Below are 26,001 nucleotides of genomic sequence, written 5' to 3'. Positions count from 1 at the left end.
GACTATACAAAGAACTACATTATAATTTCAAGATTACGCATACCATTTAACCTGTTGCTGGAAACCCTGCAGGCCATTTAAAATATACAGGTGTCTTTAGCCAGCTTACTTCTATTTCTTTTTTTTTTTTACATGTCATTGTTAATCAGCTCAAACCAGCTGGTTCACCCTTACATATAATTCCCCTACGGTTACTTAAACAAGTGTTCAATTTAGTGGGTCTGACACTTTTAAATTTGATTAATAAATGCCTTGAGTTAGGAGTTGTTCCTGACTATTTAAAACATGCCTCGGTACAACCCAGACTTAGAAGGCCTAATTAAGATTCTTCTGATTTATCAAATTTCAGACCCATTTCTAACCTTCCATTTTTAGCTAAATTTTTTTTGTTTTTTGCTAAAGTTTTTTGGTCGATTACAAAATCTTTGATACATTTCAATCAGGTTTTAGGAAATTTCATTTCACTGAGACAGCTCTTTTAAAAGTGTTCAATAATGTTCCTTTAGCTCAGTGGCTCTCAAAGTGTGGGGTGCGCCCGCCGGGTGGGGGGGGCACGAGTATTGCAGGGGGGGGGCGCGGGCCATCAGCAGAAAAAAGAAAATAATTAAAACAGTAAACAGCCAAAGGACGTAACTTAGAATGGGAGAGACCATAAATGAAGTCTATTATTCTCTCTATGCTATTTTTCAATGTCTCAAGTGATGCAGGTGTTTTTTTCCCTGTGTCACGGGTTCCCAGGCGAAGGAGCTTGAAGGAGTAAGAAGGAGGCAGATATCAAATAAACAGTCTTTTAATAAATCCACTTGGGAAAAACCAGGAGAAAACAACCTCTTTACATGACGGAGACAGGACAAAGAAACTGAGGAAAGGCAGGGCTATTTATACAAAACCAAACGATGGACTCATAAGATAATTAATGAACACAGGTGGAAACTAATGAACTAATCAAGCAACAAAGGAAAACTAGGTCAAGGCAGGGAGAACAGAAAAACACAACATACACGTGACACCCTGTGGGTTTTTGTTTTTATTATTATTAAAAAACAGAAATTTTTCATAATGTTTAGCGAAATTATTTGGTAGTCTGAGGTGGGGATTCAGGAAGGGGGGGGCGCCAGATTTTTTTTATAGGTTTAAACCCCCTTAACGCCCCCCGCGCGACCAAAAAAAGTTTGAGAACCACTGCTTTAGCTACCGACTCTGGGGATTCTGAAGCTCTGGTATACTTTTAGACTTGAGCGCTGCCTTTGACACTGTAGGCCACAAAGTTTTTCTGTACTGCTTAGAACAGCTGGTGGGCATTAGTGGTTCGGCCCTAAATTCATTCTAATCTATTTTACTAACAGTCTCAATCAAACATTGGCCATTTTCACTCTGGTACTGTCCCTCTGATCTGCGGGGTCACCCAAGGTTCTACGCTAGCTCCCATGTTATTTTCTCTCTATATGCTTCCACTTGGTTCCATCTTTGGTTTAGACCCTGTGGATGCTTGCCTCTTGGATGTTAAAGCATGAATGTCCCTAAATGTTAAAGTTTTTATTTAAATGTAATTTATTTAAATTTTTAAGTCTGAATGAGAGTTAAACAAAGAGTGTGGTGTTAACCCCTTCTGATTACCAAAGTATGCCAAACTTAAATCTTGGATTCTGGCATCTTATGTCAGGCCGTATGTGAAAAATCTGGGCGTTTTACTGGACAGTGCTTTAAAGTGTGATTGATTTAGGTTAAATTAATTTAGATTTAGATTAAACCATAAGGCTTGTATATTGTATCTCTATTTGGGGATCAGTCAATCTTCTCTAAACCATCTTCAAATGGTTCAAAATGCAGCTGTCAGAGTCCTAACAGAAGCTTGAAAGCATGAGCATATTAAACCTGTTTTATGGTCTTCACACTGGTTACGCATGCTCTATAGGATTAATTTTATATTGCTCTTATTGGTTTTTAAATCTTTAAATGGTTTAGCACCATTATACCTCTCTGACCACCAACCAGCAAGAGCTCTTAGGTCAGCCAATTTAAGGCTCTTAGTGGTTCCTAAAACAAGACTAAAGTCTAGGGGTGATTGAGCATTTGCCATAGCCGCTCCGAGACTTTGAAATAGTCTACCTATTTAAATCAGAACTTCTCCCACACTATCCATTTTTAAATCTAGGTGGCTTATTATCCATGATTTAAAACTGATTCACTCCATGGTTTGTGGTTTTATTTGGGACTTTGTCTCTGTCTCAATTCTGTTAATGGCTGTTATTTAATTTTGTTTTAACTGTGCTTTGCAAATAAACTGAGATTAAATTGAAATTGAATTTATAAAATAGCTTCAGAAATATGTACGTTTCTACACTGTCTATGTTACTACTCAGATAGGCAAGTTTGTGATTGATTATGCTGCGATAACATGGATTTATGGATTCCGTTTTCAATTGTGAAATGTATTCATTTTCAAATTAAACTGTTATGGACTTGTGGTTATGCAAAAATTGTGGTTATGCATAAATACAACATGTACCCATGTATCTCCTTCACCAGCATGGATATAAAAAATAATAATTATGACTCATTCTGCACTACAAAGTCTCGTTAGAAACGTCCCCTACATTATAAAATCACCTTGCCAAAGTCAACATTAATGAGTGAGAGAAATCAGCAAGTGTGAGTCATTGGTGTTTTTGGGTGCATCTTAATCAGCACTCTAGTTCAGCAGTCAAGGCACTGTTCAAGGAGTTGGCCATTTTAAGGGCTGTCTCAATAGCAAAATTCAACACATCTAGTTAACGTTTGCACGTTGACGTTGTACATAGTCACGTCACCGGAAATAGAGTGATCACTGTCCCAATGTGTAGTGAGCCAGGGTCCTTACCAGTGACCTACCTGTAGATTTGTGTACATGGCATACTGCTTCACGAGCTAGGGAGCTTATTGATAAGCAACCTTTGGCTCTTCTACCCCTAACCTTAAGTTGGTTGAATTAAATAGCTTGATTATCCTCCCTAAATTATAAATAACACCTACATCCTACTAAAGCTACATTTGAAATCAGTCACTTGTTCACTGCTTTACTATTTCCTTGAATAGTGCACTATATAGGACAGGTTTCTCAAATGAGGGGTTGTGAACCCCTTGGGGTTTATGAAAGAACTGCAGGGGGTTTGTAAGTTGACAAAAAGCTAATTAAAGGCAGTGTAGGGGATTCAGTTCAAAAACATTTTTTGTTATGCAGGTTGAAAGTCTCTTCACACCCTGATAGCAATCACTAAGTTAAGTTGTCTAAATGTATTTATGTCATCTGTGAAAAGCGTAGGACCATAAAATGTTCGTCCAATCATATCCCTCGGCCCGAGGGCTACAATAGGCTGTTCTACCTGCCTGTTAACCTATGTATTCACATACCTCTGTGCACCCTGTTTGCGCAAACATGATACGTCATCTGCCTGTTCCATTACACTATTGCAGACCGAGCAATAATGGAAGACGTTATTATTGTAATATAATGTGCTTTGTACTGTAATGTTTTCTCACTGGTGAATGAGACATGAGGTAATCTGGTAGCATTGCATTCAACCCTCCACCAATGCCATCTCTCATCGTGTCGCTGGTTAGCCTCTAGTCTGCCTGTACATGTGTTTTGGAGGAGAGTGATTTGCAGGGAGGGTGGGATCTTATGCTTTCAAATCTAGCTTGCTACTGCTAGCCTAGGAAATCACCTATAGGGCTGCAAGTCGCATAAAATTTGAAAGCATGATTTGGTTTGAATTGATTTTTGGAGTGAAGACACTTCTTCTGAGATGAAATGTTTATCATATCACAATCACCATACATAACAAAACAATCTTAATATATTTTAGAATATTTATATTGTAAATAAAAAACAAAGTAAAATAAATACAGTTACAGTGTAATTATACATTTAAGTACTGAGTAATATTAATTAACTACATGTACTTACTATATGGTTAGGGTTAGGATTAGGGTTTGGTTTAGGGTTACTTGCATGTAATTATGCATAATTTATTGTTATTATAATAGAAAGTGCATGTAACATATGTAACAAGGACACCTTAAAATAAAGTGTTACCAAATATTTCATGTGAAAATGGGTTTCAAAAAATGTTCAGGAACTAACAAAAAAAGTTCAGGAACCCCTGATATAGGGGATAGGGAGCAATTCAGAAAGTATAAATATACTTTAATTTGTGTTGAATTTGCTTTTGCTTAAATGCAATATCACACCTACAGTCGTGCGCAATGGCTCAATATCAGCATGAGACCTCGTGCTGCCAGTTAATCACAGTCGTGCTGAGCCATATCACACTCCTACTTGTGTGATATTGCTAAGCGTGTTATGAAGCAGGTCAAACAGTTCGACAGCCTCGACAAACAGCACTGACAAGAAGAAGAGATGATAACGGTGCCATGCACCAACATAAATTCTTTATAGAAGAATTCTTTATAGACAACACATCATAACCACTACCAAAAATGTATTATACAAATGCTATAGTTTTATATTAAATCTAATAGGGGCAATCTATTTTACTAGTATCATACATTAATGTTTTTTTCCCCCATTTTTGAGTGCAGGCTGACAGCTGGAGGATACAAATGCTATAGTTTTATATTAAATCTAATAGGGGCAATCTATTTTACTAGTATCATACATTAATGTTTTTTGTTGTTTTTTTTCCCCCATTTTTGAGTGCAGGCTGACAGCTGGAGGAAAAAAAACCCTGAGTCCTGTAGCGTTTTCCAAATAGAAGAGTGAAGAGTGTATGGTTTATCTGAGTAGTAAACACATTTCAGTCTGTGTGCTAAAACTGATGCCCATACAGCCATTACAAACTCTTGCTCATGTGATATCGCTTTATTACACTCTAAAAAACGTTGGGTTATTTACTGTACCCAGTATCTGGGTTAACATGTTGGGTCGTTTTGTTGGGTTATTCCTTTGTTTATTGGGTTATTTCTATAACAACGCAACCAGTTGGGTTAAACATTTTAATTCCAACTGCGACAGATGATACAGCAGTAAATTAATGTGTGCGTTATGTTGTTTTTTTTGTTACAAAGTGTCTTTAAGCCCTGACACAGTAATATTGCGGTTTTTCCTACGAGTATGTTTACATCTCCCCTGTCGACTGATATTTTAATCCGTTATCTGCACTCTTGACTTGACTAACGACACGAGCGCTCTGAAGTCGATCAATTTCAAACCTATAAAAAACGTTTTTCTTACTTTTTCTGTTCGTCTCGACAGTTTTCAGGAAAATTTTACATATATTTCAGATATTTGACCAACGTGCTCGTCTTGAAGACCAGGAGCCTCTTCATCCGGAGTGAAGGTATGTCGCCTTTTTATTCAAAACTACATGTCCTACATGTCGTCTGGAAACTACAGCGTAAAATTAAAACACTTCGAAACACAGAAATGAAACGCTTTATCTCTGGAAAGTTGCTTGTTACCAGAGCAATCATGTAGTGATTATTTTTCACAGACAGAGGGCGCTGTGACCTACACTGATTACACGCGCCGCTACTTCAGATATGAAGAACTGAATATGGAAGAGAGCGGAACATTATTATCATCAATTATCAAAGTACACCATTATCGGTTTCAAGGTATAGTCACATAATAAACGTTCTTGTTAAATAAAATTAATACTGTTTGTATGTACTATATAATAGGGTCTGAACAGGACGCTGGATTTTACACAATTTCTAACGTTAATAAAAGTCCCACTGTCAAAACCCTATACGTCTTAACTATACCACTTGGGAGAAAGTACACCCCGAATCGATATGGATAAATGATAATACAACTAGATAATTGAACATGCAACAATTACATTTTCAGAATGTAATTACATCTTATGCTCAAAAAGAGGCTTAAATGCAAAATAATAAGGCTAATTAAAGATCCATTTCCAAAAGCACAAACATATAATCACATTTGAAAAGTTAAAACAGTTTGTATTGTATTTACACGGTATGTAACAGTCTGTGAAAATGAAAATATTAAGTACACTAAAAATTGGTTTAAAATATTTGTTAAGTAGTTGATATTGATTTCTGTACTGTGTTTATGTGAAGTCATAATCTTGGTATAATGTAGTAGGCTACTGTTTTGATTTGTTTGCTATTTGGAATGATTTATGTTTAATATTTTTCATAACGTGATTTTTGGTGTCCTGTATTAAAAACAGTTAGTTAATTAGAATAATATATGGAACCCACAAAACCATAAAAAATGTCTCGGTTCACTTTGTTTCAATTGGTAAATAATAACAAGTGAGATTTTAATTATATTTTGAACACTGACGTAGGAAATGTCGTCGTCTTATGTTAATGTTTGAATTTAACTGTTCCTTTTCTTTGTTAATTTTAGATTGCTCTGGACTAAGGTATATTATACCCACATGTCAGGGATGGATAGACTCGCATATTGCAAGATAGAGTCTAGGATCTTTCGGATATTTATTCTGGTGAGAAAATCCTGCTCTGTATTTTCATGCCAAATTGTAATATTTTACATTATGTACTGACAAGCACACCAACACACACTTAGGGACAGTTTTACTAAACAGGGCAAATTAGCTACAGAGTGCAATTCCAAAACAGCGCTGATGGGTGTGGAAATTTATGTGGGTGATTTACTAACGATGCGCAAATTAAAGAACACAGATGCAACATCTAATTTACATATCGACCAATGCAATATACCAAGAACAGCACAAATTAGCGTAGTCGCAAATAAAGAATAAAGAAATAAATAAGCCACAGTAGGCTACGTTGAAAAGAACTGGAGGCCAAGAAATGAAGGGTTGCAAGCAGTTTTGATAGACCTGGAATTGCGAGACTCCTAGTTGAAGGTTCCAAGTCATCTTTTATTTCCTGAAGCAAATTAAAAATAACATGGCTTGGCAAACAATATGTTCGGACAATGTGTTCTTCTGCCATTCCAAATAAATTAATACATGCGGAAAAAATCTCCCTTCTACCACACGCTCTCTGTTCTCTGCGGTGCCTCCTCCAGCAACAATAATTGCAGCCATTTCAAGCGCAAAATAGTTTAAGACATGCTTTTTTGGGGCGTCAAATAATGGCGCAAATGCCAGTAATTTGACGAGCGCAAACGTTAGTAAAACGCATTGCATGATTCATTTGAATACTCTCCTCCTATAAATTTAGCGTCTGAAAGGGAAACCCCTGCAAATGCATATTCAGTAAGGTCAGGGGCAAAAATAACTATCCACGCCTTTTCAGTGCTAATTCTTCACAGTGCGTCTTTAGTAAAAACTGACAGTACTATTTTACCACCAAAAGACGTTTTGCGCTGGTGCCAGCTGTTAGTAAAACTGGCCCTTAAAGGGGTCACCCAAAACTGAAACTTTTTTTATGTTCATGTTATTCCACATCTCCATGAGGTTTTTTTTCTGCTGTACACAAAAGATATTTTACTTTCATAGTATGAATAAATACACATTCTTCAAAATCTACTTTTGTGTTCAACAGAACACAGAAACTCATACCGGTTTGGAACAACTTGAGGGTGAGTAAATGATGACAAAAGTTCAATTTTTGGGTGAACTATCCCTTTGAGAAAAATCACACAAACAAGAGCACTGTGAAGGTGTCTTTAAATAGCTGAGTTAAGGCTGCTTGTACCTGCTCAAAGTTCTCTGTATAGAAATTCAGCATTAAACAGTATGTAAAGACACATAAAAGCTACTTTCAGAAGTGCATCTGTGCCATCTTTGTAATGTGAATTTTGCATTAGACTCTAGATCAATCTAGATCAGGTATGAGACCACAGATAACCACATCATGCTGATATAGAGTCTAACAGCATGATTACGAGTGTGATATATAGTTTTTACATAACTTAAATTTCATTCTATATGTCACTGACACACTGTCATTACCACCCACTATCATAACAATGTAACCTGCAGAAGGAGTTCAAAAATTCCCACACCTGTCTATAATGATACAAACACCACTCTTGTAACACTCGGCTAATCAAATTGATATATAACAGACATTAATCCATTATTACAACAGTAAGAAGTCAAACGAAAGACTGCTACCATGGCTTAAAAAAAATTGTATTTTTTCCCTTATTTTCCCCATTCTTGTTCGGTGATTAATCCATTGTTCTTTCTATTTAAGATGGTCTTTGGAGATTGATTTATCTCGTAAAATGAAACAATTGCAAGTAACCTAATGTGATAAGAAAGTGATTAATAAGACAATTTCAAACAATTATTTAATTTAATAGAAGTTTTTGCAACTTTAAATGTAATAGAAATAAAGTGTTTTCAAAATATTTGTATGCTGTATATTATTATTTACATAGCAATACTAATACTAACAATACTTCTGCTACTACTACTATTAATAATAATAATACCAGGATGGTTAAAGGAACATTTTGGCCAAATAACCCAACAAATTAGTTATTTTATAACCCAATGCATTGGGTTACTAACTTACTACCCAATCCATTGGGTTAAAATAACCCAACATTAGGTAGGTTCTATAGTAACCCACCATTGGGTTATCTGTTGGGTCATTTTTAACCCAACTATTTTAAGTGAGTACAATCAGTGATGCCAGTCCCTTTCATTTATTTTTTATTTTTTTCATTTCTGCTGTAAGAAACATGGCCTTAACAGTAAAACCTAACTATTCTAGATACATATCACAGACTATCGACTGAGCCAAGGTTTTATGATTTATCCATGAAAAGATGAAGTGGGCAGATAAAGTTTCAAACAAGGTCAAGCAAGTGCTTGCCTAACTTATCAATAAGAAAATCAGATCTTGACAGTCAAAACTAAATAATGTATTTGGGAAAGATCATTATTTATAGTCTCTCTTTTCTCTAGCTCTCAAAGCAGCCTCTTTTCCCTCTGCCCAAGACACAGGAAGCGCTGCTGAATGAGCTTTACTGTCTGCTCCATGTTTGGCCTTTCTCTCCCATCAGACAGTAATTTGCTATTTCTTGGTGTTTTTTTTCATTAAGGCAACAAAAGGCCATTTCTCATACAGCTTCCAAGCCTTCACACAAAGGAGCTACAGCCTTTCAGACATGGCCCAGATGTGACCGGCTCTATTCAAACATACATACAATTACCTTGCTAGCTGCTTACACCAAGGAAGCTTGCTTTTCAGGACTAACTTTTTGATAAATAAATCATATATTTATGTCTCACCAACAAGCAAGATATGAAATACTGTATGGTTTAAACTCAAAATGTTATTTTACATTTGATTACCTTTTTGCAGTTTGGCATTTAATTTTAATTTGCACATTCATTTCTGACATTAATTTCTCTTTTTAAAAAAATCCTTTCCATTTTATTTTTATAATTCAAGCCTTTCTTAAAATACTTCAAGAAAGGAATGTGTTCAAAAGCATATTCCGTTTTCTGTGAAATCCACAATCTTGTCTATCAATTTTAATTTTGCTGTATTGTAATGATTGCAAGATGATAGCTTTGTTTTGGAAGATTGTTTCTAACTGAGCTGGTGCAATGTGGTAGACTTGTAATACCAACTTGATTTTTGGAACATGAAAATCATCTTACTGGCATCATTCCTTTAGTGAACTGCTGGATGTCACTCCAAGAGTCTTCACAAAAGGCCCTTATGGGACAGTTAAGGTTTACATGAGAAACACATCTAAACCTTCATTGTTGGATTTCTTAACATTGGTGTGAAACAAAACAGAAAATATCACACAGCTGACAGATTACCACAGAGAAGGTGGAAAATTGGTTTTTAGTAGCAGCTTTTAGAAGCAGAGGGAGTAGAAGAGAACGTCTCTAATCAATATTTCAGAGGGGTTATGGTGTCAGTGGCATGTGACCATCTGAACACACTGTACTGAAATTCTGTAGCACTCTAGGTAGTGGTTATAGGGAAGGAGACGAGGGGGTGTTGACTTAATGTATGGTAGACTTGTAATACCAACTTGATTTTTGGAACATGAAAATCATCTTACTGGCATCATTCCTTTAGTGAACTGCTGGATGTCACTCCAAGAGTCTTCACAAAAGGCCCTTATGGGACAGTTAAGGTTTACATGAGAAACACATCTAAACCTTCATTGTTGGATTTCTTAACATTGGTGTGAAACAAAACAGAAAATATCACACAGCTGACAGATTACCACAGAGAAGGTGGAAAATTGGTTTTTAGTAGCAGCTTTTAGAAGCAGAGGGAGTAGAAGAGAACGTCTCTAATCAATATTTCAGAGGGGTTATGGTGTCAGTGGCATGTGACCATCTGAACACACTGTATTGAAATTCTGTAGCACTCTAGGTAGTGGTTATAGGGAAGGAGACGAGGGGGTGTTGACTTAATGTCTTTTGTATTTTTTTGTTTGTTTGTTTTTAGAATTTTGCAGCAGACAACTAAAGAAAGAACCTCAACTAAATAGAGCCTTCCTCATGACAAGGTCTATTGGTCTACAATTACAAGAGATTGATATAACAACAACAAAAAATAGTCCCGATTAAAGCATTAGCTCATCTGAAAATAAAAAAACAAGTGGCTTTTTATTTCTTAATTTTGAAGAATTGCACTTTTTGCTCTTGTCCATGCAATTACTATGAATAGGTACTAACACTTCATGCTTAAAAAAAAAAAAAAAGTACATTGAAAGTATTATTGAAGTAGTCTACATCTCAAACAAATTTAAATAAGGGATAATGTACATCAGCAAGTTATTATTGCAAAGACACTGTGAATAACATCCTGTATCACCCTGAATGTTTCAAAAACCGGTTTTGTAACAAGCATTATAATTCTGCTTTGTGTGTGTGTGTGTGTGTGTGTGTGTGTGGATTGGAGAAATCCAGTGAAAATGAGCTAGTTCAGTGCGCACCTGACAGCTCTGTGCTGGGGCAGCTGCCTAATCGCCTATGGCATTGCCTGTTGTTCTTCCATGCAACACAAAGAGAGAAGTCATGGAGGTCATTCACGCTGCTCTTTTCCATAAAATAGATGCAAACTGGAACTAAGGCTGTCAGGCTCTAAACATTACCATTTAAAATATGGTTTGGAATGACATGAGAATGATTTATGAGCTATGAATTGTGGCAGAATTTTCACTTTGGGTAAAATATTCCATTAACGAAAAAAAAAATCATTCTCTTTGCATTATTGTCATAAAGTATGGCACATCCTCCCTGTTTGTTGTATTTACAAGGATAGTTACTCAAATAGTTGCTTATCTGAACTTGTGAAACTACTGTACTGTGCACAGTGCCATTTGCTCAACTCTGTCAGGTCCCTAATGCCCTGTAAATATTGATAATCTAGCACTGTTCCAGAGGCTGGTATTCTTTAAGCCTTATCTTATTGAGTAAAAGCTACTCAACCAAAGCAACTTAAAAGTTGACCTCATTTAATGAACAAGCCAGAAAGACCTCACAATGGAACAAAAAGTCCAGCCCTAAAGAAATTATTTATTGAATAAATTCTGCATCCTGCATCAAGTAGGTCTAAGTTGATCTAACATATGTTTTAATTAATTTATTCATTCATAATGTTGATTTATGTAGCAAATGAGAATTATTAAAGTTTCAAAATATATTTTGAGACAAAGATTTAGGCAATGACTTTCCGTTTTCTTTAAGTTAATTAAATCAATGGTTTTTCAATAGAATAAAGAAAGTTAAAGTATAGTATTTTGGGTAAAAGCGTCCTTATTGTTGGGGTCAACAGCAAAACAATTGACAAGATGATAAATAAATGGCTGACTTTCCTGTTTTTTGACATGACATGGTTAGATTCAAATGGTTAATATAATTTATTAAGTTAGGGGTGGAGATGATCTATATAATAATTATGATTCATATTTATAATGAAACAATTACACTTAATATTATATTAAATCAAATATAAATTGTTGGTTCTGTGAAGCCATATTAACTTATTATGAGATCACATTCAAGCATTTTAAGAAGCTCTCAGAATATATATATTTTTAATTGTGTTTTTCTGTATTTTTAAAATGAACACATTTTAATGACAAAATAAAAATAAATTAAATATTTTTTTATTTATCAAAATAAACATAGTAGAAACTTTTCTAAAATGACTTTTTTAAAAGGGGTTTTAGATTATGCAATACATATTACACAAGCTACATTATTTGACACAATACTAGGGGGCCCCATGCTGATGAGCCTTTTGCCCCGAGTGTGGTATAAAAGGCCCCCCTCGCCATCTCATACATATAAATGATTTTTAAACAAAACAAATGACTTTAGGATTTATTATTTTCTCACAAAATGTGTTATTCCATCATTGTTCAATAAAATTGTCTGCAATCATGCACTACAGAAAAGCCGTTTTCCTTGAGGTGTGCTTTTAACCCTATTGTACCCTAAAAATTTTATACAGTGGGGGGAAAAAAGTTACTTACTGTTGTTTATAATTAAAATCAAATGCTGTAGCAAACTTGCAGAGTCTTTTGGAAATGGTTATAGATTAGGTTTTGCCTTCAGGAAAGAATTTTTTTTAAAAAAAAGAGAAAAACGTGTTATCTTAATGGATTCAGTGCCACAGTGAGGAACCTCAAGTGACGCTTGGCAGGCAACAACAACAACAGACGGTCCTGGAGAACTAGAGAGATGCATCAAACTTCTAAACAGCCCAAATGACTAGACATTGTTGAGCAAGTAGCATTGAAAGCCCATATGATGAGAGCGAAAGTAAGAAGGGGCCAAAAGAGAGAATAAGAGAGTAAAAGAATGAGAGAAAGAACGTAGTCACGTATAATGTCAGTGTCTCTCTTGCTTCAACAATCTTGTAGCAATTCCCCATGTTGGAAACACGCTACCCTCTAGCGGAGCACTGCCACATCTGACCTGTTATTGTACTTGTTCAGGTTTGAGGAGATCAGGTTTGCTGACTGCTATTTTGTTGTTTAATGTTTATTAATAACAACAGCAATGTTTTGACATGTCCTATATGAAAATCAGTTTGATCAAAGTCTAGTTCATTTTTCCCAGAATATAAAGACTGAATTTAAAATACATCCTCCATAAATTTTTGTCAACATTTATGAGAAAGCTATCACATGGCTTCCTATAATTTTAGCTGGTTTGGCTACTCAGTGTCTGAGACACATCACTTTGAAACAAACTTGCATGACTTAGCATAGCCCAGGTCAGTGAGCAGGTGCAGACACACAGCACACTGGGTCAGCTGAACTGTCTGAGGAAATATACATAAGCAGTCGGGAGGAAATCATCCTTTCTGTTTGGCCAAACAACCATCTCTAGGAGGAGTCCTGGTTGTTCGTCATTCCATTAAGAATGGGAACCTTAAATGCAGTCGAAATGTTTTCTTAGCCTTTCCTAGATTTGATGGCTTGGTTTTTGCTCTGATATGTATTTTCAGCTGTTAGACCTTATAGAGGCATGTACCTTTCCAAATCATGTACAATTAGCTGAATTTACCATAGGTGGACTCCATTGAATGTCTACAAAAATGTCAAAGAAGATCCAGAGAAATGGAATGCACCTGTGCTAAATTTCAAGTGTTGAACAAAGGGTTTGAATATTTACGTCAATGTGATATTTCAGTTATGTCTATTAACTAAAGTTATTACAAATCTGTGAAAAAATAATGTAAAGCTGCAACAAAAAAATGGAACCACTACAGCAAAATTGACAGTAAACCTCAATATTCACCTTAAAGACCATGTTTCTGCAAAATCCGACCACAGAGAACTCCACAAAGCCAACACGCATGAAAAGCTGCAATTGCTAAAACTTCTTATAATGCAAAAAGATGGTGTCAAGATCATAAAACCTGGACAGAAGGAGTACCAAGATGAACTTCAACATACGCCCTGACCTTACTTGAATATTATCAAACCACTGTGAGAAGTTTGGGAGAGAAGTGTGAGAAGCCAATTCCCTCCTTTATCATCTCTGAAACAACTGATAGATGTTCTGATTCAAAGGGATTCAACATTCAAAGGGAGACTATTCAGAAGTTGTATGAATATATTCTAACAAGGATGGAATCTGTATTAAGGGCAAATGGTGGTAAAACACCTTAATAAAGAAATATGGCCTATTTACCAGGTGTTCACATTATTTTGTCCGATCCCTGTATATCACAATATACTAGTTACAATACCAAAGTATTATACAACATTATTTATTATTATTAGAAATCTCACAATTCTTGACATAAAAAATAAAAATATCAAAGAAAAAATATAATACAACATAAAATAGGTCTAAAGTAATTACTTGAGACAATTAAATGGTCAATAAAAATTCAATATACAAATAAAATTGGCTTGAATTCTCTTATATGCTCAAAAACAACTCATACATTAGTTTATGATTAAATCTGAAGAAAAGCAATAAAAAATGCTGAATAGCATTTTAGTCTAAATGGCAAAATGACAATAACTACATAATTATTTTCATCATTGGTACATAACCTGTATGTAATGTCACACACAATGCGCAGTAAACGCTTGTGCAGTGTAAATTAAGCCTAAAAGTAGGCCTTCATATCATCAAACTGTGGCATCAAATATCCACAAAATGTCTCTTTCAGACCAGTCACTTACTTTAAGTGGCAGTCATCAGAGCTAAATATAAAAATTATTAAATATTAGTTAGAAAAGTAGTGATAGGAATATGCAAATGTTGTTACATTTACACCAATTAAATGATTTGGAATATGGCTTAAATACTGAAAGATAAATAGCATTATAGGGAGAGGAAATTAACAAGCTATCATTGCTATAATGGAGGATAAAGGCTAACGCTGTAAGCATAAATGCAGAGTCATTCTCTCGTCTGACTTTGATTTCACCTCATTGTTTACTGACTGCCATGAAGCTGACAATCTGATCATCTGCTTCCAGGGGAAAGACGAATGAATATCAGCAGGAGCCAATTTGGAGTACTCTCAGTATTATGATGCATAATCACAGATGCACATTCAATAACTCAACCGGACAGCCTTACCCAGCCCATCTCTGGGCTATAAACACAAGACAGACTCACTTTAACCACACAAAAAAATCAGCAGTGCTGTCAACATCACAATAACTGAGATTTTAAATGCCAACCATAAAGCACACCGATCCAGAAAAGCTTTAGCAGTGCATTTCAGGAGCTTGCAAACAAGACTGTAGAGTGTTGTCTAGAGGAGTAATTCTTTACCACAGGGCTAAAGACCACTAACGGGGACTGCTTAAGGAGTTGTGCAAGCAAGATAAGAAACTAATATTAAAACTTTAAAACAATAATCCACTAAATATGAAACTGTTTATGAAAAAATGTTTGTGTTGTTGTCAGTTAAAGTCTTTGGACTCACCATGCTGTTGAGATCAGAGTCAAAGCTTCCACAGGGGTGTCCAGAGCCTCCCAGTGCCTCCATTCCCTCCTCGTCCCACATGTAAGTCCCTCCAGAGCTGTCTGAGGGTGACAGGTCCAAAGACGATCCATGAGGAAAATCACCTAAAGGAGACAACGTCTCATGCTCAAAGCCATCTTTACCAGCTGAAAGAAAGACAATATACTGAGTTAGAAAGGGTAATATAGCTGTTTTTTTAAGTAATCTTAGTGACAATATTACATTGCACATACCTGCACTTACAACAATCTTAGTGACAATATTACATTGTACATACCTGCACATACAATTGTCGATTTATATATTTTTATTCCTTATTTACTTGTTCTATTTTTTATTATCTGTGTTTTTTGTTCTGTCACTGTCATTCTGTTCCACTGTGGAAGCTTCTATCACGAAAACAAATTCCTCGTATGTGTAAACATACCTGGCAATAAAGCTCATTCTGATTTTCTGATTCTGACATACAGGTGCATCTCAATAAATTAGAATGTCGTGGAAAAGTTCATTTATTTCAGTAATTCAACTCAAATTGTGAAACTTGTGTATTAAATAAATTCAATGCACACAGACTGAAGTAGTTTAAGTCTTTGGTTCTTTTAATTGTGATGATTTTGGCTCACATTTAAAAACCCACCAATTCACTATCTCAACAAATTAGAATACTTCATAAGACCAATAAAAAAAAACATTTTTAGTGAATTGTTGGCCTTCTGGAAAGCATGTTAATTTACTGTACATGTACTCAATACTTGGTAGGGGCTCCTTTTGCTTTAATTACTGCCTCAATTTGGCGTGGCATGGAGGTGATCAGTTTGTGGCACTGCTGAGGTGGTATGGAAGCCAAGGTTTCTTTGACAGTGGCCTTCAGCTCATCAGCATTTTTTGGTCTCTTGTTTCTCATTTTCTTCTTGACAATACCCCATAGATTTTCTATGGGGTTCAGGTCTGATGAGTTTGCTACCAGTCAAGCACACCAACACCATGGTCATTTAACCAACTTTTGGTGCTTTTGGCAGTGTGGGCAGGTGCCAAATCCTGCTGGAAAATGAAATCAGCATCTTCAAAAAGCTGGTCAGCAGAAGGAAGCATGAAGTGCTCCAAAATTTCTTGGTAAACGGTTGCAGTGACGTTGGCTATGAGCTTCTCCACCCTTCCTCCAGACTCTAGGACCTTGGTTTCCAAATGAAATACAAAACTTGCTCTCATCTGAAAAGAGGACTTTGGACCACTGGGCAACAGTCCAGTTCTTCTTCTCCTTAGCCCAGGTAAGACGCCTCTGACGTTGTCTGTGGTTCAGGAGTGCCTTAACAAGAGGAATACGACAACTGTAGCCAAATTCCTTGACACGTCGGTGTGTGGTGGCTCTTGATGCCTTGACCCCAGCCTCAGTCCATTCCTTGTGAAGTTCACTCAAATTCTTGAATCGATTTTGCTTGACAATCCTCATAAGGCTGCGGTTCTCTCGGTTGGCTGTGCATCTTTTTCTTCCACACTTTTTCCTTCCACTCAACTTTCTGTTAACATGCTTGAATACAGCACTCTGTGAACAGCCAGCTTCTTTAGCAATGAATGTTTGTGGCTTACCCTCCTTGTGAAGGGTGTCAATGATTGTCTTCTGGACAACTGTCAGACCAGCAGTCTTCCCCATGATTGTGTAGCCTAGTGAACCAAACTGAGAGACCATTTTGAAGGCTCAGGAAACCTTTGCAGGTGTTTTGAGTTGATTAGCTGATTGGCATGTCACCATATTCTAATTTGTTGAGATAGTGAATTGGTGGGTTTTTGTTAAATGTGAGCCAAAATCATCACAATTAAAAGACTTAAAGACTTAAACTACTTCAGTCTGTGTGCATTGAATTTATTTAATACACAAGTTTCACAATTTGAGTTGAATTGAACTTTTCCACGATATTCTAATTTATTGAGATGCACCTGTAATTATGCTGCCTTCTAAGGTACCCTGTTTTGGCAAAAATCTAAGGTAGCATCAAATTCATCCTTTGCGGAAATGCAATACAGCATTACATACAATGCTGAGAAGTGCCAATAAAAATATACACAGTATAAATGTAAAGTACATACTGAGATAAGAGAATCTATTTTAACTTTGAAAAAATTAAACACTTCACCTTTCAACACTATATTATTGTATAATTTTACAGCTATTCAAGCTGAAATCACACTGGCTTGTGTCTACGAGAAAATTTAACGTCAACCTGTCATTAGTAAACCCTGACGGCAAGTGCTAAACTCCCGTCAAGCCAGGCATAACTGAAATAGTTGTGCACTTATTATGATTATTACAGTAATCTGCAGGCAGCACAAAAAGTCTTTGAGGTATTTTCCATGAGTTATTCAGTGAGTCTTCAGCAAGAACCGTCAACCAAATTAAGCTTGTAATTTTATTCTTAATAATAAAAAAATTTTCTTAAGAATATATTTGAGAACCATTCAATTATTGCATTTATGAGCATTAAAGTATTTATCTTTGGGAGCATGTACAGTATCACACTCTGAAGATAGCAACCAATGTAGGCTGCAGACAGCAAGTCAGCTAACTAGGGTTTGAACAGTCAAAATGTCAGACACAGAAACACAAAAAGTTGTTATGAGGTGTAATGGAAATAGATTGATTCTCAGTCACACCTGCGAGGCCCATCCCTGCCCAGTCAACAGTTTCGGATAAGAAGGTGTGCAGGCTGGTCTCCGATGATTCCTCATTGCACTTGCTAATTAGAGTGTTGTCATCTTTACATAGTCCAAAGTGGTCTAACCCCTCATTGAGGACAGGCAGCAGTGTCTCACCTCCATTCCCGAGATTATCAAAGTCATCCATGTACTCTTCACTAGTGTCATTGTGCTCCACTGAGGAGGACGATGATAGTGACATATCCTCCAAGGAGGGGCCCAGACTCCCCTCAGCCTCCTTTGCTTCAAAATAAGTCTCATTTGGGGACGTTTCAATACTTTCAATGTTGCTACTTGGTTCTGAACTGGTTTCTGCTATCTTTGTAGTGTCTTGGACATTTTTTATCAATTCTGCATCTTTTTTGACAATTCCAAGGAGAACAGGGCGGGGATGTTTGGTTAGTGTTGGACGTGTAAGTCTATAACTGAGCACAGAAGGTTTTTTACCTGAAAAGCTGGGTAAAAGAGATTTCTTTATTGTGTTTGTTTGCAAAAGATGACTGCTAGTAGTTACAGCAGGTCTTGGAATTCCATATTTATTTACTTTCTCTTCAGATAATACTGTATTTGGCTGTATGAGGGAAGATTTCGCTACTGGAGACTGTGCCAATGGTCTGGGAAGTTCTTTAGCAAGCTCTGTAGCTTTATTAAAGGAGAAGGAACGGGTAATAGGTGGGTTGGTGGAGCATGTTGCCCTCTTGGAGTGGGTGAAACTCTGAGAGCGAACTATGCTGTCTTTAGAGTCAGACTTGATGCTGTCGTTGGACAGGGATAGTTTGCTCTGCAGGGTTCTTTGTTGGGATACATGGCCAACACCTGGCCCTGAGGAGCCACATCGCCCATTACCAACACTTACTCCATTCTGAGAAGCCATGTCATTATTCAGGGGATTCCCTGTTAAGAGGCATTTCGGAGTAGTCATGCGGGGAAAGGTTTTAATAGGTTGGGGTATGCTCCTGGGGCAACTACTTTGTGAAGTGGGGACTGCACTTTTACATTTTACTGCAGCTGCAGGAGAAGGCTTTTTAGTCACCATCACTGGTGTTACACTAGTCTCCTCATCCAAGCTGTCAGAGTGTTGAACTTTATTTCCAATGTCCTCTTCACCCTTTCTCCAATTTAGGGATTGTAGGCGTGTCAAATTATTGTGCCTGACTAGAGGTCCACCTTTGGACTCTGGGGCAGATCCTTGGGGAAGGGCAGTCATGTTGGTGCCTGAGGGACAGGAAGCAAACTTGGGCAACCTGGAGACCATGTTGAGCTGTTTGACAGCCTTCCTTTCCATCAGATAGGTTCGCCACCATGGATGTGAGGACAGAACTACAAAAAAAGAGGAAAGAGAGGATGAAATATGAACCAAGCAACTTGCTTGCATGTTGTACACCAGGGGTGGCCAATCCTGTTCTTGGAGATCTACCTTCCTGTAAAGTTCAGCTCCAACCCTGATCACAACCAAACCAGCTATTTAAGAACTTTAGAAGCACTTGATGATTACAGACAGATGTGTTAGATCAGGGTTGGAACGGAACTCTGCAGGTTAGTACATCTCCAGGAACAGGATTGGGCACCCCTGTTGTACAGAAAAGCCAGTGGTGCAGCGCATGGATATGCAGGGAGGGTATGCACATATAATATCACATTAACAACTAATGGGCCCTTTATTATTATTTTACACGTACATTCTGTTCTACTGAAGTGATGAAGTTCTAAAGTAATGATGTAAATGAGGGCAAATGAAGTTTCATCATATCATAATTTGAAAGGGCATAGTGGAGGAGAAGAATTTCTGTAAGAAATCAATTAAATATGGACCTCACAAATAGCTATTTTTCCCTTCAGAAGACTTTCAATCAGAGCATGGTAATCAGAGTATGGACCACTAGTACTAGTACTGTGTATGGACAAAAACAACAACAGCATTCTGCAAAACATCTCCTTTTAGAAACACTATCGCAAAAATATTTTTGGGAAGTTCGTTTGAACTATGGTTTCAGGAAACAGCAAATCATTGAACTATGTTGGCAACGATGAAACTTGTGACTATACTAGGCTAACAATGCTTTTAAGAAACGCACCCCAGTTTAGTTCATGGAGTTTTCTTCTAACAAGTGTTCTGATCTTAATCAGAAAGACATAGAAAATGTGCAGAGCAGTGGGGTGCCAGGACCAGAATTGAGAACCACCTTATTCCTTGTCCTCAGACTTCCCCTTGTTTGAAGGGATTGACATGAGGATCTCAACAATAAAACCATTAAATGCAGTCCCTGAGCCTTTGAAATTACAGGCAAGTGATATACAAGGACTTTAAAAATTGTCTTGATATTTTTAACAAGAAGACATCATATGAGAGGTCCAACCTTCCAGACAATACTCTGATTAAGATCAGAGAGGTGAAAGCCACGTGTGCGCTTGGATGAATATTAACCTGATGCAGGGGTACAAAGCATTACACAATCATTACGTTACAAATGTTCAAAAGCCCTGTCCATGCAATGAATTCACTGGAGGGATAAAGTATGACCAAGTGGAGATAATGCCCTATTGCCAAGAGTTGGTGGATACAAAGTATCTATTCAGGAGCAAGACAGAGCAACATGCCATGTGACTAACTGAGATCCATCAGTACTGGAAGCATGTTATGTTCAAGCCTCTAAAGTATTTGTGTATAGTTGCAATGAAAAGTCTGTAAACCATTTTGGATTTTTTGATCTGACACAATCTTACAAAACTAACAACACACAACTAACCAAAGAACTTAGTGACACATTGAGTTTAGTAAATTAAAGCATCAATTAGCAGCACCAAAAACTCCACCAAATGTTCCCTGTAGCTGCTTATAGGATTTGCACAACATTGAGGATACATTTTGGACCTTTCCTCCCTACAAATGTGTTTCAGTTCATCAACATGTTCTGGGTTGCACAGCCCTCTTCTGGTTATGCAGATTATTCTTTGTTTTCTCTAAGCTTCTAATAAATCCATATGGTATCACAAAGATCTTTGGGACATACCATGGTAAGTAAAATATCATGGTACTTGAATTTTACAATCATTCATTATTGGAATAATGCTATGAACTACACTAGCAGAGTTTAGTTTTTTAGGGTTGCTGAGCAAGCAATTTTATATGCAGAATTAATAGAGCGCTACCGTGATGATTTTTGTAGGCCGACACAAGTTAAGAAGTTAGAATTACCTTGGTTCCCTTGACAAAATTTTCCCATTGGCTCTTTGATTTTCACAGAATATATTCTCTGTGACCAACAAACAAAATTTGCTATCAGAAATTGCCTTTACCTGTTGTACTCTTTTAATTAAAAAAAGAAAAATACCAATTAATAATGAACAGGTTTACACCTATCTTCTTTAACTTATCCAACAACCAATATGACTGAAGAGCATTAAAAGCTGAACTAAAATCAATAAAAAGTATCTCTTATCTATAAGCAAATTGTCATGGGTTTAATTTCAAATTTACCTCAGTTTTCAATAAAGACATGAAATATTTCCAAAACATTTAATTAAAACTGAAGAAACATGTAAATGAAACTAAAATCCCTATTCTCAGCGGGGCAAGACTTCTGTGGTAATGGGGTAATCACCCATTTTTTTCCACAACGCAGAAACCTTATGTGAATCGAATGAGCATTGGAAAAGTGTGCACCAGACTGGGCCAAGCTCTTCAGCTCAAGTTTTTAGGAGGCAAGAGAAAAAGTTTCATACGGTCCTATATATTTTTAATGCATATCTGGATGAACAACAACTCTACTGTCCACCTCAAGCACCATGCCCATATCTATAGAGTCTAAAATGATGTTGCAGCCATTCACTACATCCATTAGCCATTACTCCAATATTCAGTGTCACATGATCCTTGAGAAATCATTCTAATATTCTGATTTGGTGCTCAAAAATATGTTATTATTAATGTTGAAAACAGTTGTGATGCTTAATATTGTGGAAACTGTGACACATATATAAAATGTATTTATATACAAGAAAGATGTGCCAAGACAGCCTACAAGAACCCACATGACAAGGAATACTTTTTGATCCTGCTGAAAAGTCACTGAAGAGAGTGAAGCTGGATTAAAATCCACTGGACTGAACAATTAAAGATCTCACAGAATAGTCTATGCACCTTCTTTAGCTATTTACTTACTTGTAAGACACACATTTGCTTCCCATCACTATGCATTTGCACTGTATGTTGTGCTAACTGAGTCAATGTGTTTGCAGTCAAACTCCCAGGCACACCTATGTGCTTACACATGACACATGAGGCGGTGCAAAAGGATGCAAGCTTGAGAAATCAAATATTGTCTGTAAAAGATCAACAATAAGACAAAATGACAGACATATAGCTGTGACAGATATGACTCACTGATAAAATGTCAGAAATACGAACAGTGAGGCAAATGGTAATGATTTGAACCTTGCCTACCCACACACATCTGTATCATTTACAAGACAAAAATATTACAGGCCTATCACAGTATGAGTAACTATCGATCTGTGTGTGTGTGTGTTGTGTACTGGAATATATGATTTATGAGGACACAAATGTGTATAATGACATGGGTACTACAACGTAAACATGGTTTATGAGGACACTTCCTGTGTCCCCATAAAACAAAAGGCATAAAAAAAACATTAAAAAACTGTGTTTTATGAAATTCAGAAAATCAAAAATTGCCAGTAGTTTTCTGTAAGGGGTAGGTTTAGGTGTAGGTAGGGCTGCACGATTATGACAAAAATCATAATTGTCGATTATTTCCTTGAAATTGTAATTGCGAATTTTTATTACGATTATCACAATTTACATTGAATGATGTTTATACCATTGTTTGATGCAACTGCATGCCGTATTTTTATATGAAAATAAACAAGCTGAAACCACTAACTGAAAAACCTTTAGTGCTTTTCTATAGTATTAAGCCTCAAATGTCAAATATACATTGGATTGGTTTCTTCTTTAAATTATAAAAAAAAAGTAAATATATGAATGGTATTATAATGTTATACTAAAATTAAAACAATGGGAAAAACCCTTAAGATAACATGTAGAAAGAAAAAAACATATCTTACGCATGCAGAAGTGGACTTTGAACGATTAATTGCCGCTTTGAACGATTACGCAATTGTGGCATCCATAATTGTAATTCCGATTAGAAATTTGATTAATTGTGCAGCCCTAGGTGTAGGGCAATAGAAAATACAGTTTGTACAGTATAAAAACCATTACGCCTATGGAGAGTCCCCATAAACCACAAATGCATGTATGTGTAGGCCCCTATGTGTGTGTGTGTGTGTGTGTGTATTACTATGAATTGTTAAATAGACACTTGACTTGCATTTAAAATGCTTTCTATGCACATACAATAACTTTTGTACATTTAATTTGATGTGGATACCAAAATGGGACACCTCATCTGGTAACAGTATCACAATACAATCATCATTTTGATGGTAATTCAAAACCATTTATATGAATTAAATACTACTTAAAGACAAATACAATTTAAATAAATAAAAAAATTGAAAAAATTAAAAACTCAAATGTTCCAATAAAAGATCCCACTCTAAATTCCGATGGAATGAGATGCATTAGAAGCAGCATTTGAAAGCAGCATAGCTGATTTATACCTGTGACACACATCAGATGAATTCTTAATGTGGCAAACTGTGATGTTGCTCAGCAACTGTAATTAACTAATCGCTGCTTTACATCACACCCTTAATAACAAGTTCTTCCTTGTCTTGACTTGTTTGAGGCGCATCCCAATCTGTTTTCACATTTCTCCATGTTTCTTTGACACTCTCATGTGTAATGTAAAGCATTCCTGCCCAAATACATACTGTGGTATAAACAGCATAACAGAATCTGCACAGTCGACTCCACTGTCACACCACCTAGCTTTTCACAAAGCTAACTAAAAAACGGCAAGGACAACATAACCACAACCATCTAAACCATTACAGTCCTGCTATCACAAACAGTTTGTCTTCCATTACAGGTGTGAGGTAAGCCTTTTTTTACAGTCTATGGGTTAGCCTAAAGCATGCTAATAATGAAACTGATAATGAGGAACATTTCAAGAAAAAAAAACAAAAAAAAACAAACAACTAAGAAGACTTATCCTCATGCATCCTCAAGAAATATAATCCAAAAAATTCACTGCAGTTTCCAGCTGAAATAAAGACTATATGGTCATTCCGTGTAAACTCACCCAGAGGTCCCCGGCTCAAATTTTTGATTTTGCTAATATTTTAGCAGACAGACATGTATAGTGACGAAAGCCAAAATATTAAATGTCATGGATGAATATTTACTGAGCAATCTACTATTTTGTAGAGGGGGGTCAAAATGGCAATTTTCACCTGAGATTCAGAGCCAAATTACAAGGGGGTTAAAATGACTTCAGAAAGATGGCAGCATCATTATGTTATTTTTACACAGAGATTGGTAGGTATGTTAGTAAAACCTGTTCACTTTAGCAATCTTTGTTGCAATATGTGCCAATGGTGACCATTCAAAAATGGGGAAACAGCACTTTTCAAGTTTTTTCTCCAAAGTTTGCATGCCTGTAACTCAAGAAGTATAAAATATATCTTAATGCCCTTTTAGGTATTGGGTCTTAACAAACTAAATTGTAATTGTGATTATTTATTACGATTATCACAATTTACATTGAATGATGTTTATACCATTGTTTGATGCAACTGCACGTCGTATTTTTATATGAAAATAAACAAGCTGAAAACACTAACTGAAAAACCTTTAGTGCTTTTCTATAGTATTAAGCCTCAAATGTCAAATATACAACGGATTGGTTTCTTCTTTAAATTATAAAAAAGTAAATATATGAAAGGTATTATAATGTTATACTAAAACTAAAACAATGGAAAAACCCTTAAGATAACATGTAGAAAGAAAAATTATCTCTGGAACTGAATAATGTAGGGCCTTATAAGTGAAGATTCTAAAAGAAAAGTTTATTAAGAACTAGAATCTAAAATCATATTGCGATATCTTTTATACTTCTTGAGTTATATGCATGCAAACTTTGGAAAAATTATATTTATGGCACTCAGACAGGTATGTTCAATGCAGTTGCTTTGACAGAAGTAAATGAGATACATCTCTAGTTTCAACATTATTTGTTCTTCAGACATTCCTCTTTGAAAGAAAATAAGTACTATATTTTTGCAAATTGACCCACATTTGGTTTTTAACCACTAAAAATATGTACATTTTAACAATTTACTCTTGGAGCCATTTTGAAATTCCAATATCTCTGGTACCAAACCATATAGGGCCTTAAAAATGAAGATGCCAAAAGGAACGTTTGTTAAGACCCAATATCTAAAAGGGCATTAAGATATCTTTAATACTTTTTGAGTTACAGACATGACAACTTTGGAGAAAAAAAACGTGAAAAGTGCTGTTTCCCCATTTTTGAATGGTCAGCACTGGTACATAATGCAACAAAGATTACTAAGTCAACATATTTTACTAACAGACCAACTAATCTCTGTGTAAAAATAACATTGTGATGCTGCCATCTTTCATAAGTAATTTTTAACCTCCTGTAATTTGGCTCTGAATCTCATGTGAAAATTGCTATTTTGACCCCCTCTCTACAAAATAGTGGATTACTTAGTAAATTTTCATCCATGACATTTAATATGTGGGCTATCATCACTATACATGTTTATCTTTCTTCAGAAAAAAATATTAGCAAAATAAAAAAATTTGAGCCGGGGAAATTTCTGAAATTTGGTTGATTTGACACGGAATGACCCTATAGTGGCATTAAAACACCAATAACTTTTGAACACATTTTGACATTTGCATCAAATATCCAGATCCACATGTGTGGCTACTCTAACTTAGTAAACTTGCTTGGT

The 26,001-nt window shown here is 36.1% G+C and overlaps 1 protein-coding gene across 1 annotated transcript in view; it reads right to left on the bottom strand.

The window, feature by feature from the left end:
- Nucleotides 1–26,001, bottom strand: part of LOC107551831 (serine-rich coiled-coil domain-containing protein 2-like) — a 69,698-nt gene that overhangs the window by 14,231 nt on the left and 29,466 nt on the right. The window contains exons 2-3 of the mRNA XM_016233583.1: nucleotides 18,049–19,410; nucleotides 15,361–15,545 (exon numbers count right to left, since the gene is read on the bottom strand). Of these exons, the coding sequence (XP_016089069.1) occupies nucleotides 15,361–15,545; nucleotides 18,049–19,375 (1,512 nt within the window). The 5' untranslated portion in view covers nucleotides 19,376–19,410. The remainder of the gene's footprint in view (nucleotides 1–15,360; nucleotides 15,546–18,048; nucleotides 19,411–26,001) is intronic.

This window comes from Sinocyclocheilus grahami, unplaced genomic scaffold (genome assembly GCF_001515645.1).
Source record: "Sinocyclocheilus grahami isolate Dianchi unplaced genomic scaffold, SAMN03320097.WGS_v1.1 scaffold435.1, whole genome shotgun sequence".
NCBI classification, from domain to species: domain Eukaryota; kingdom Metazoa; phylum Chordata; class Actinopteri; order Cypriniformes; family Cyprinidae; genus Sinocyclocheilus; species Sinocyclocheilus grahami.
This window is presented reverse-complemented; position numbering and strand designations above follow the sequence as displayed.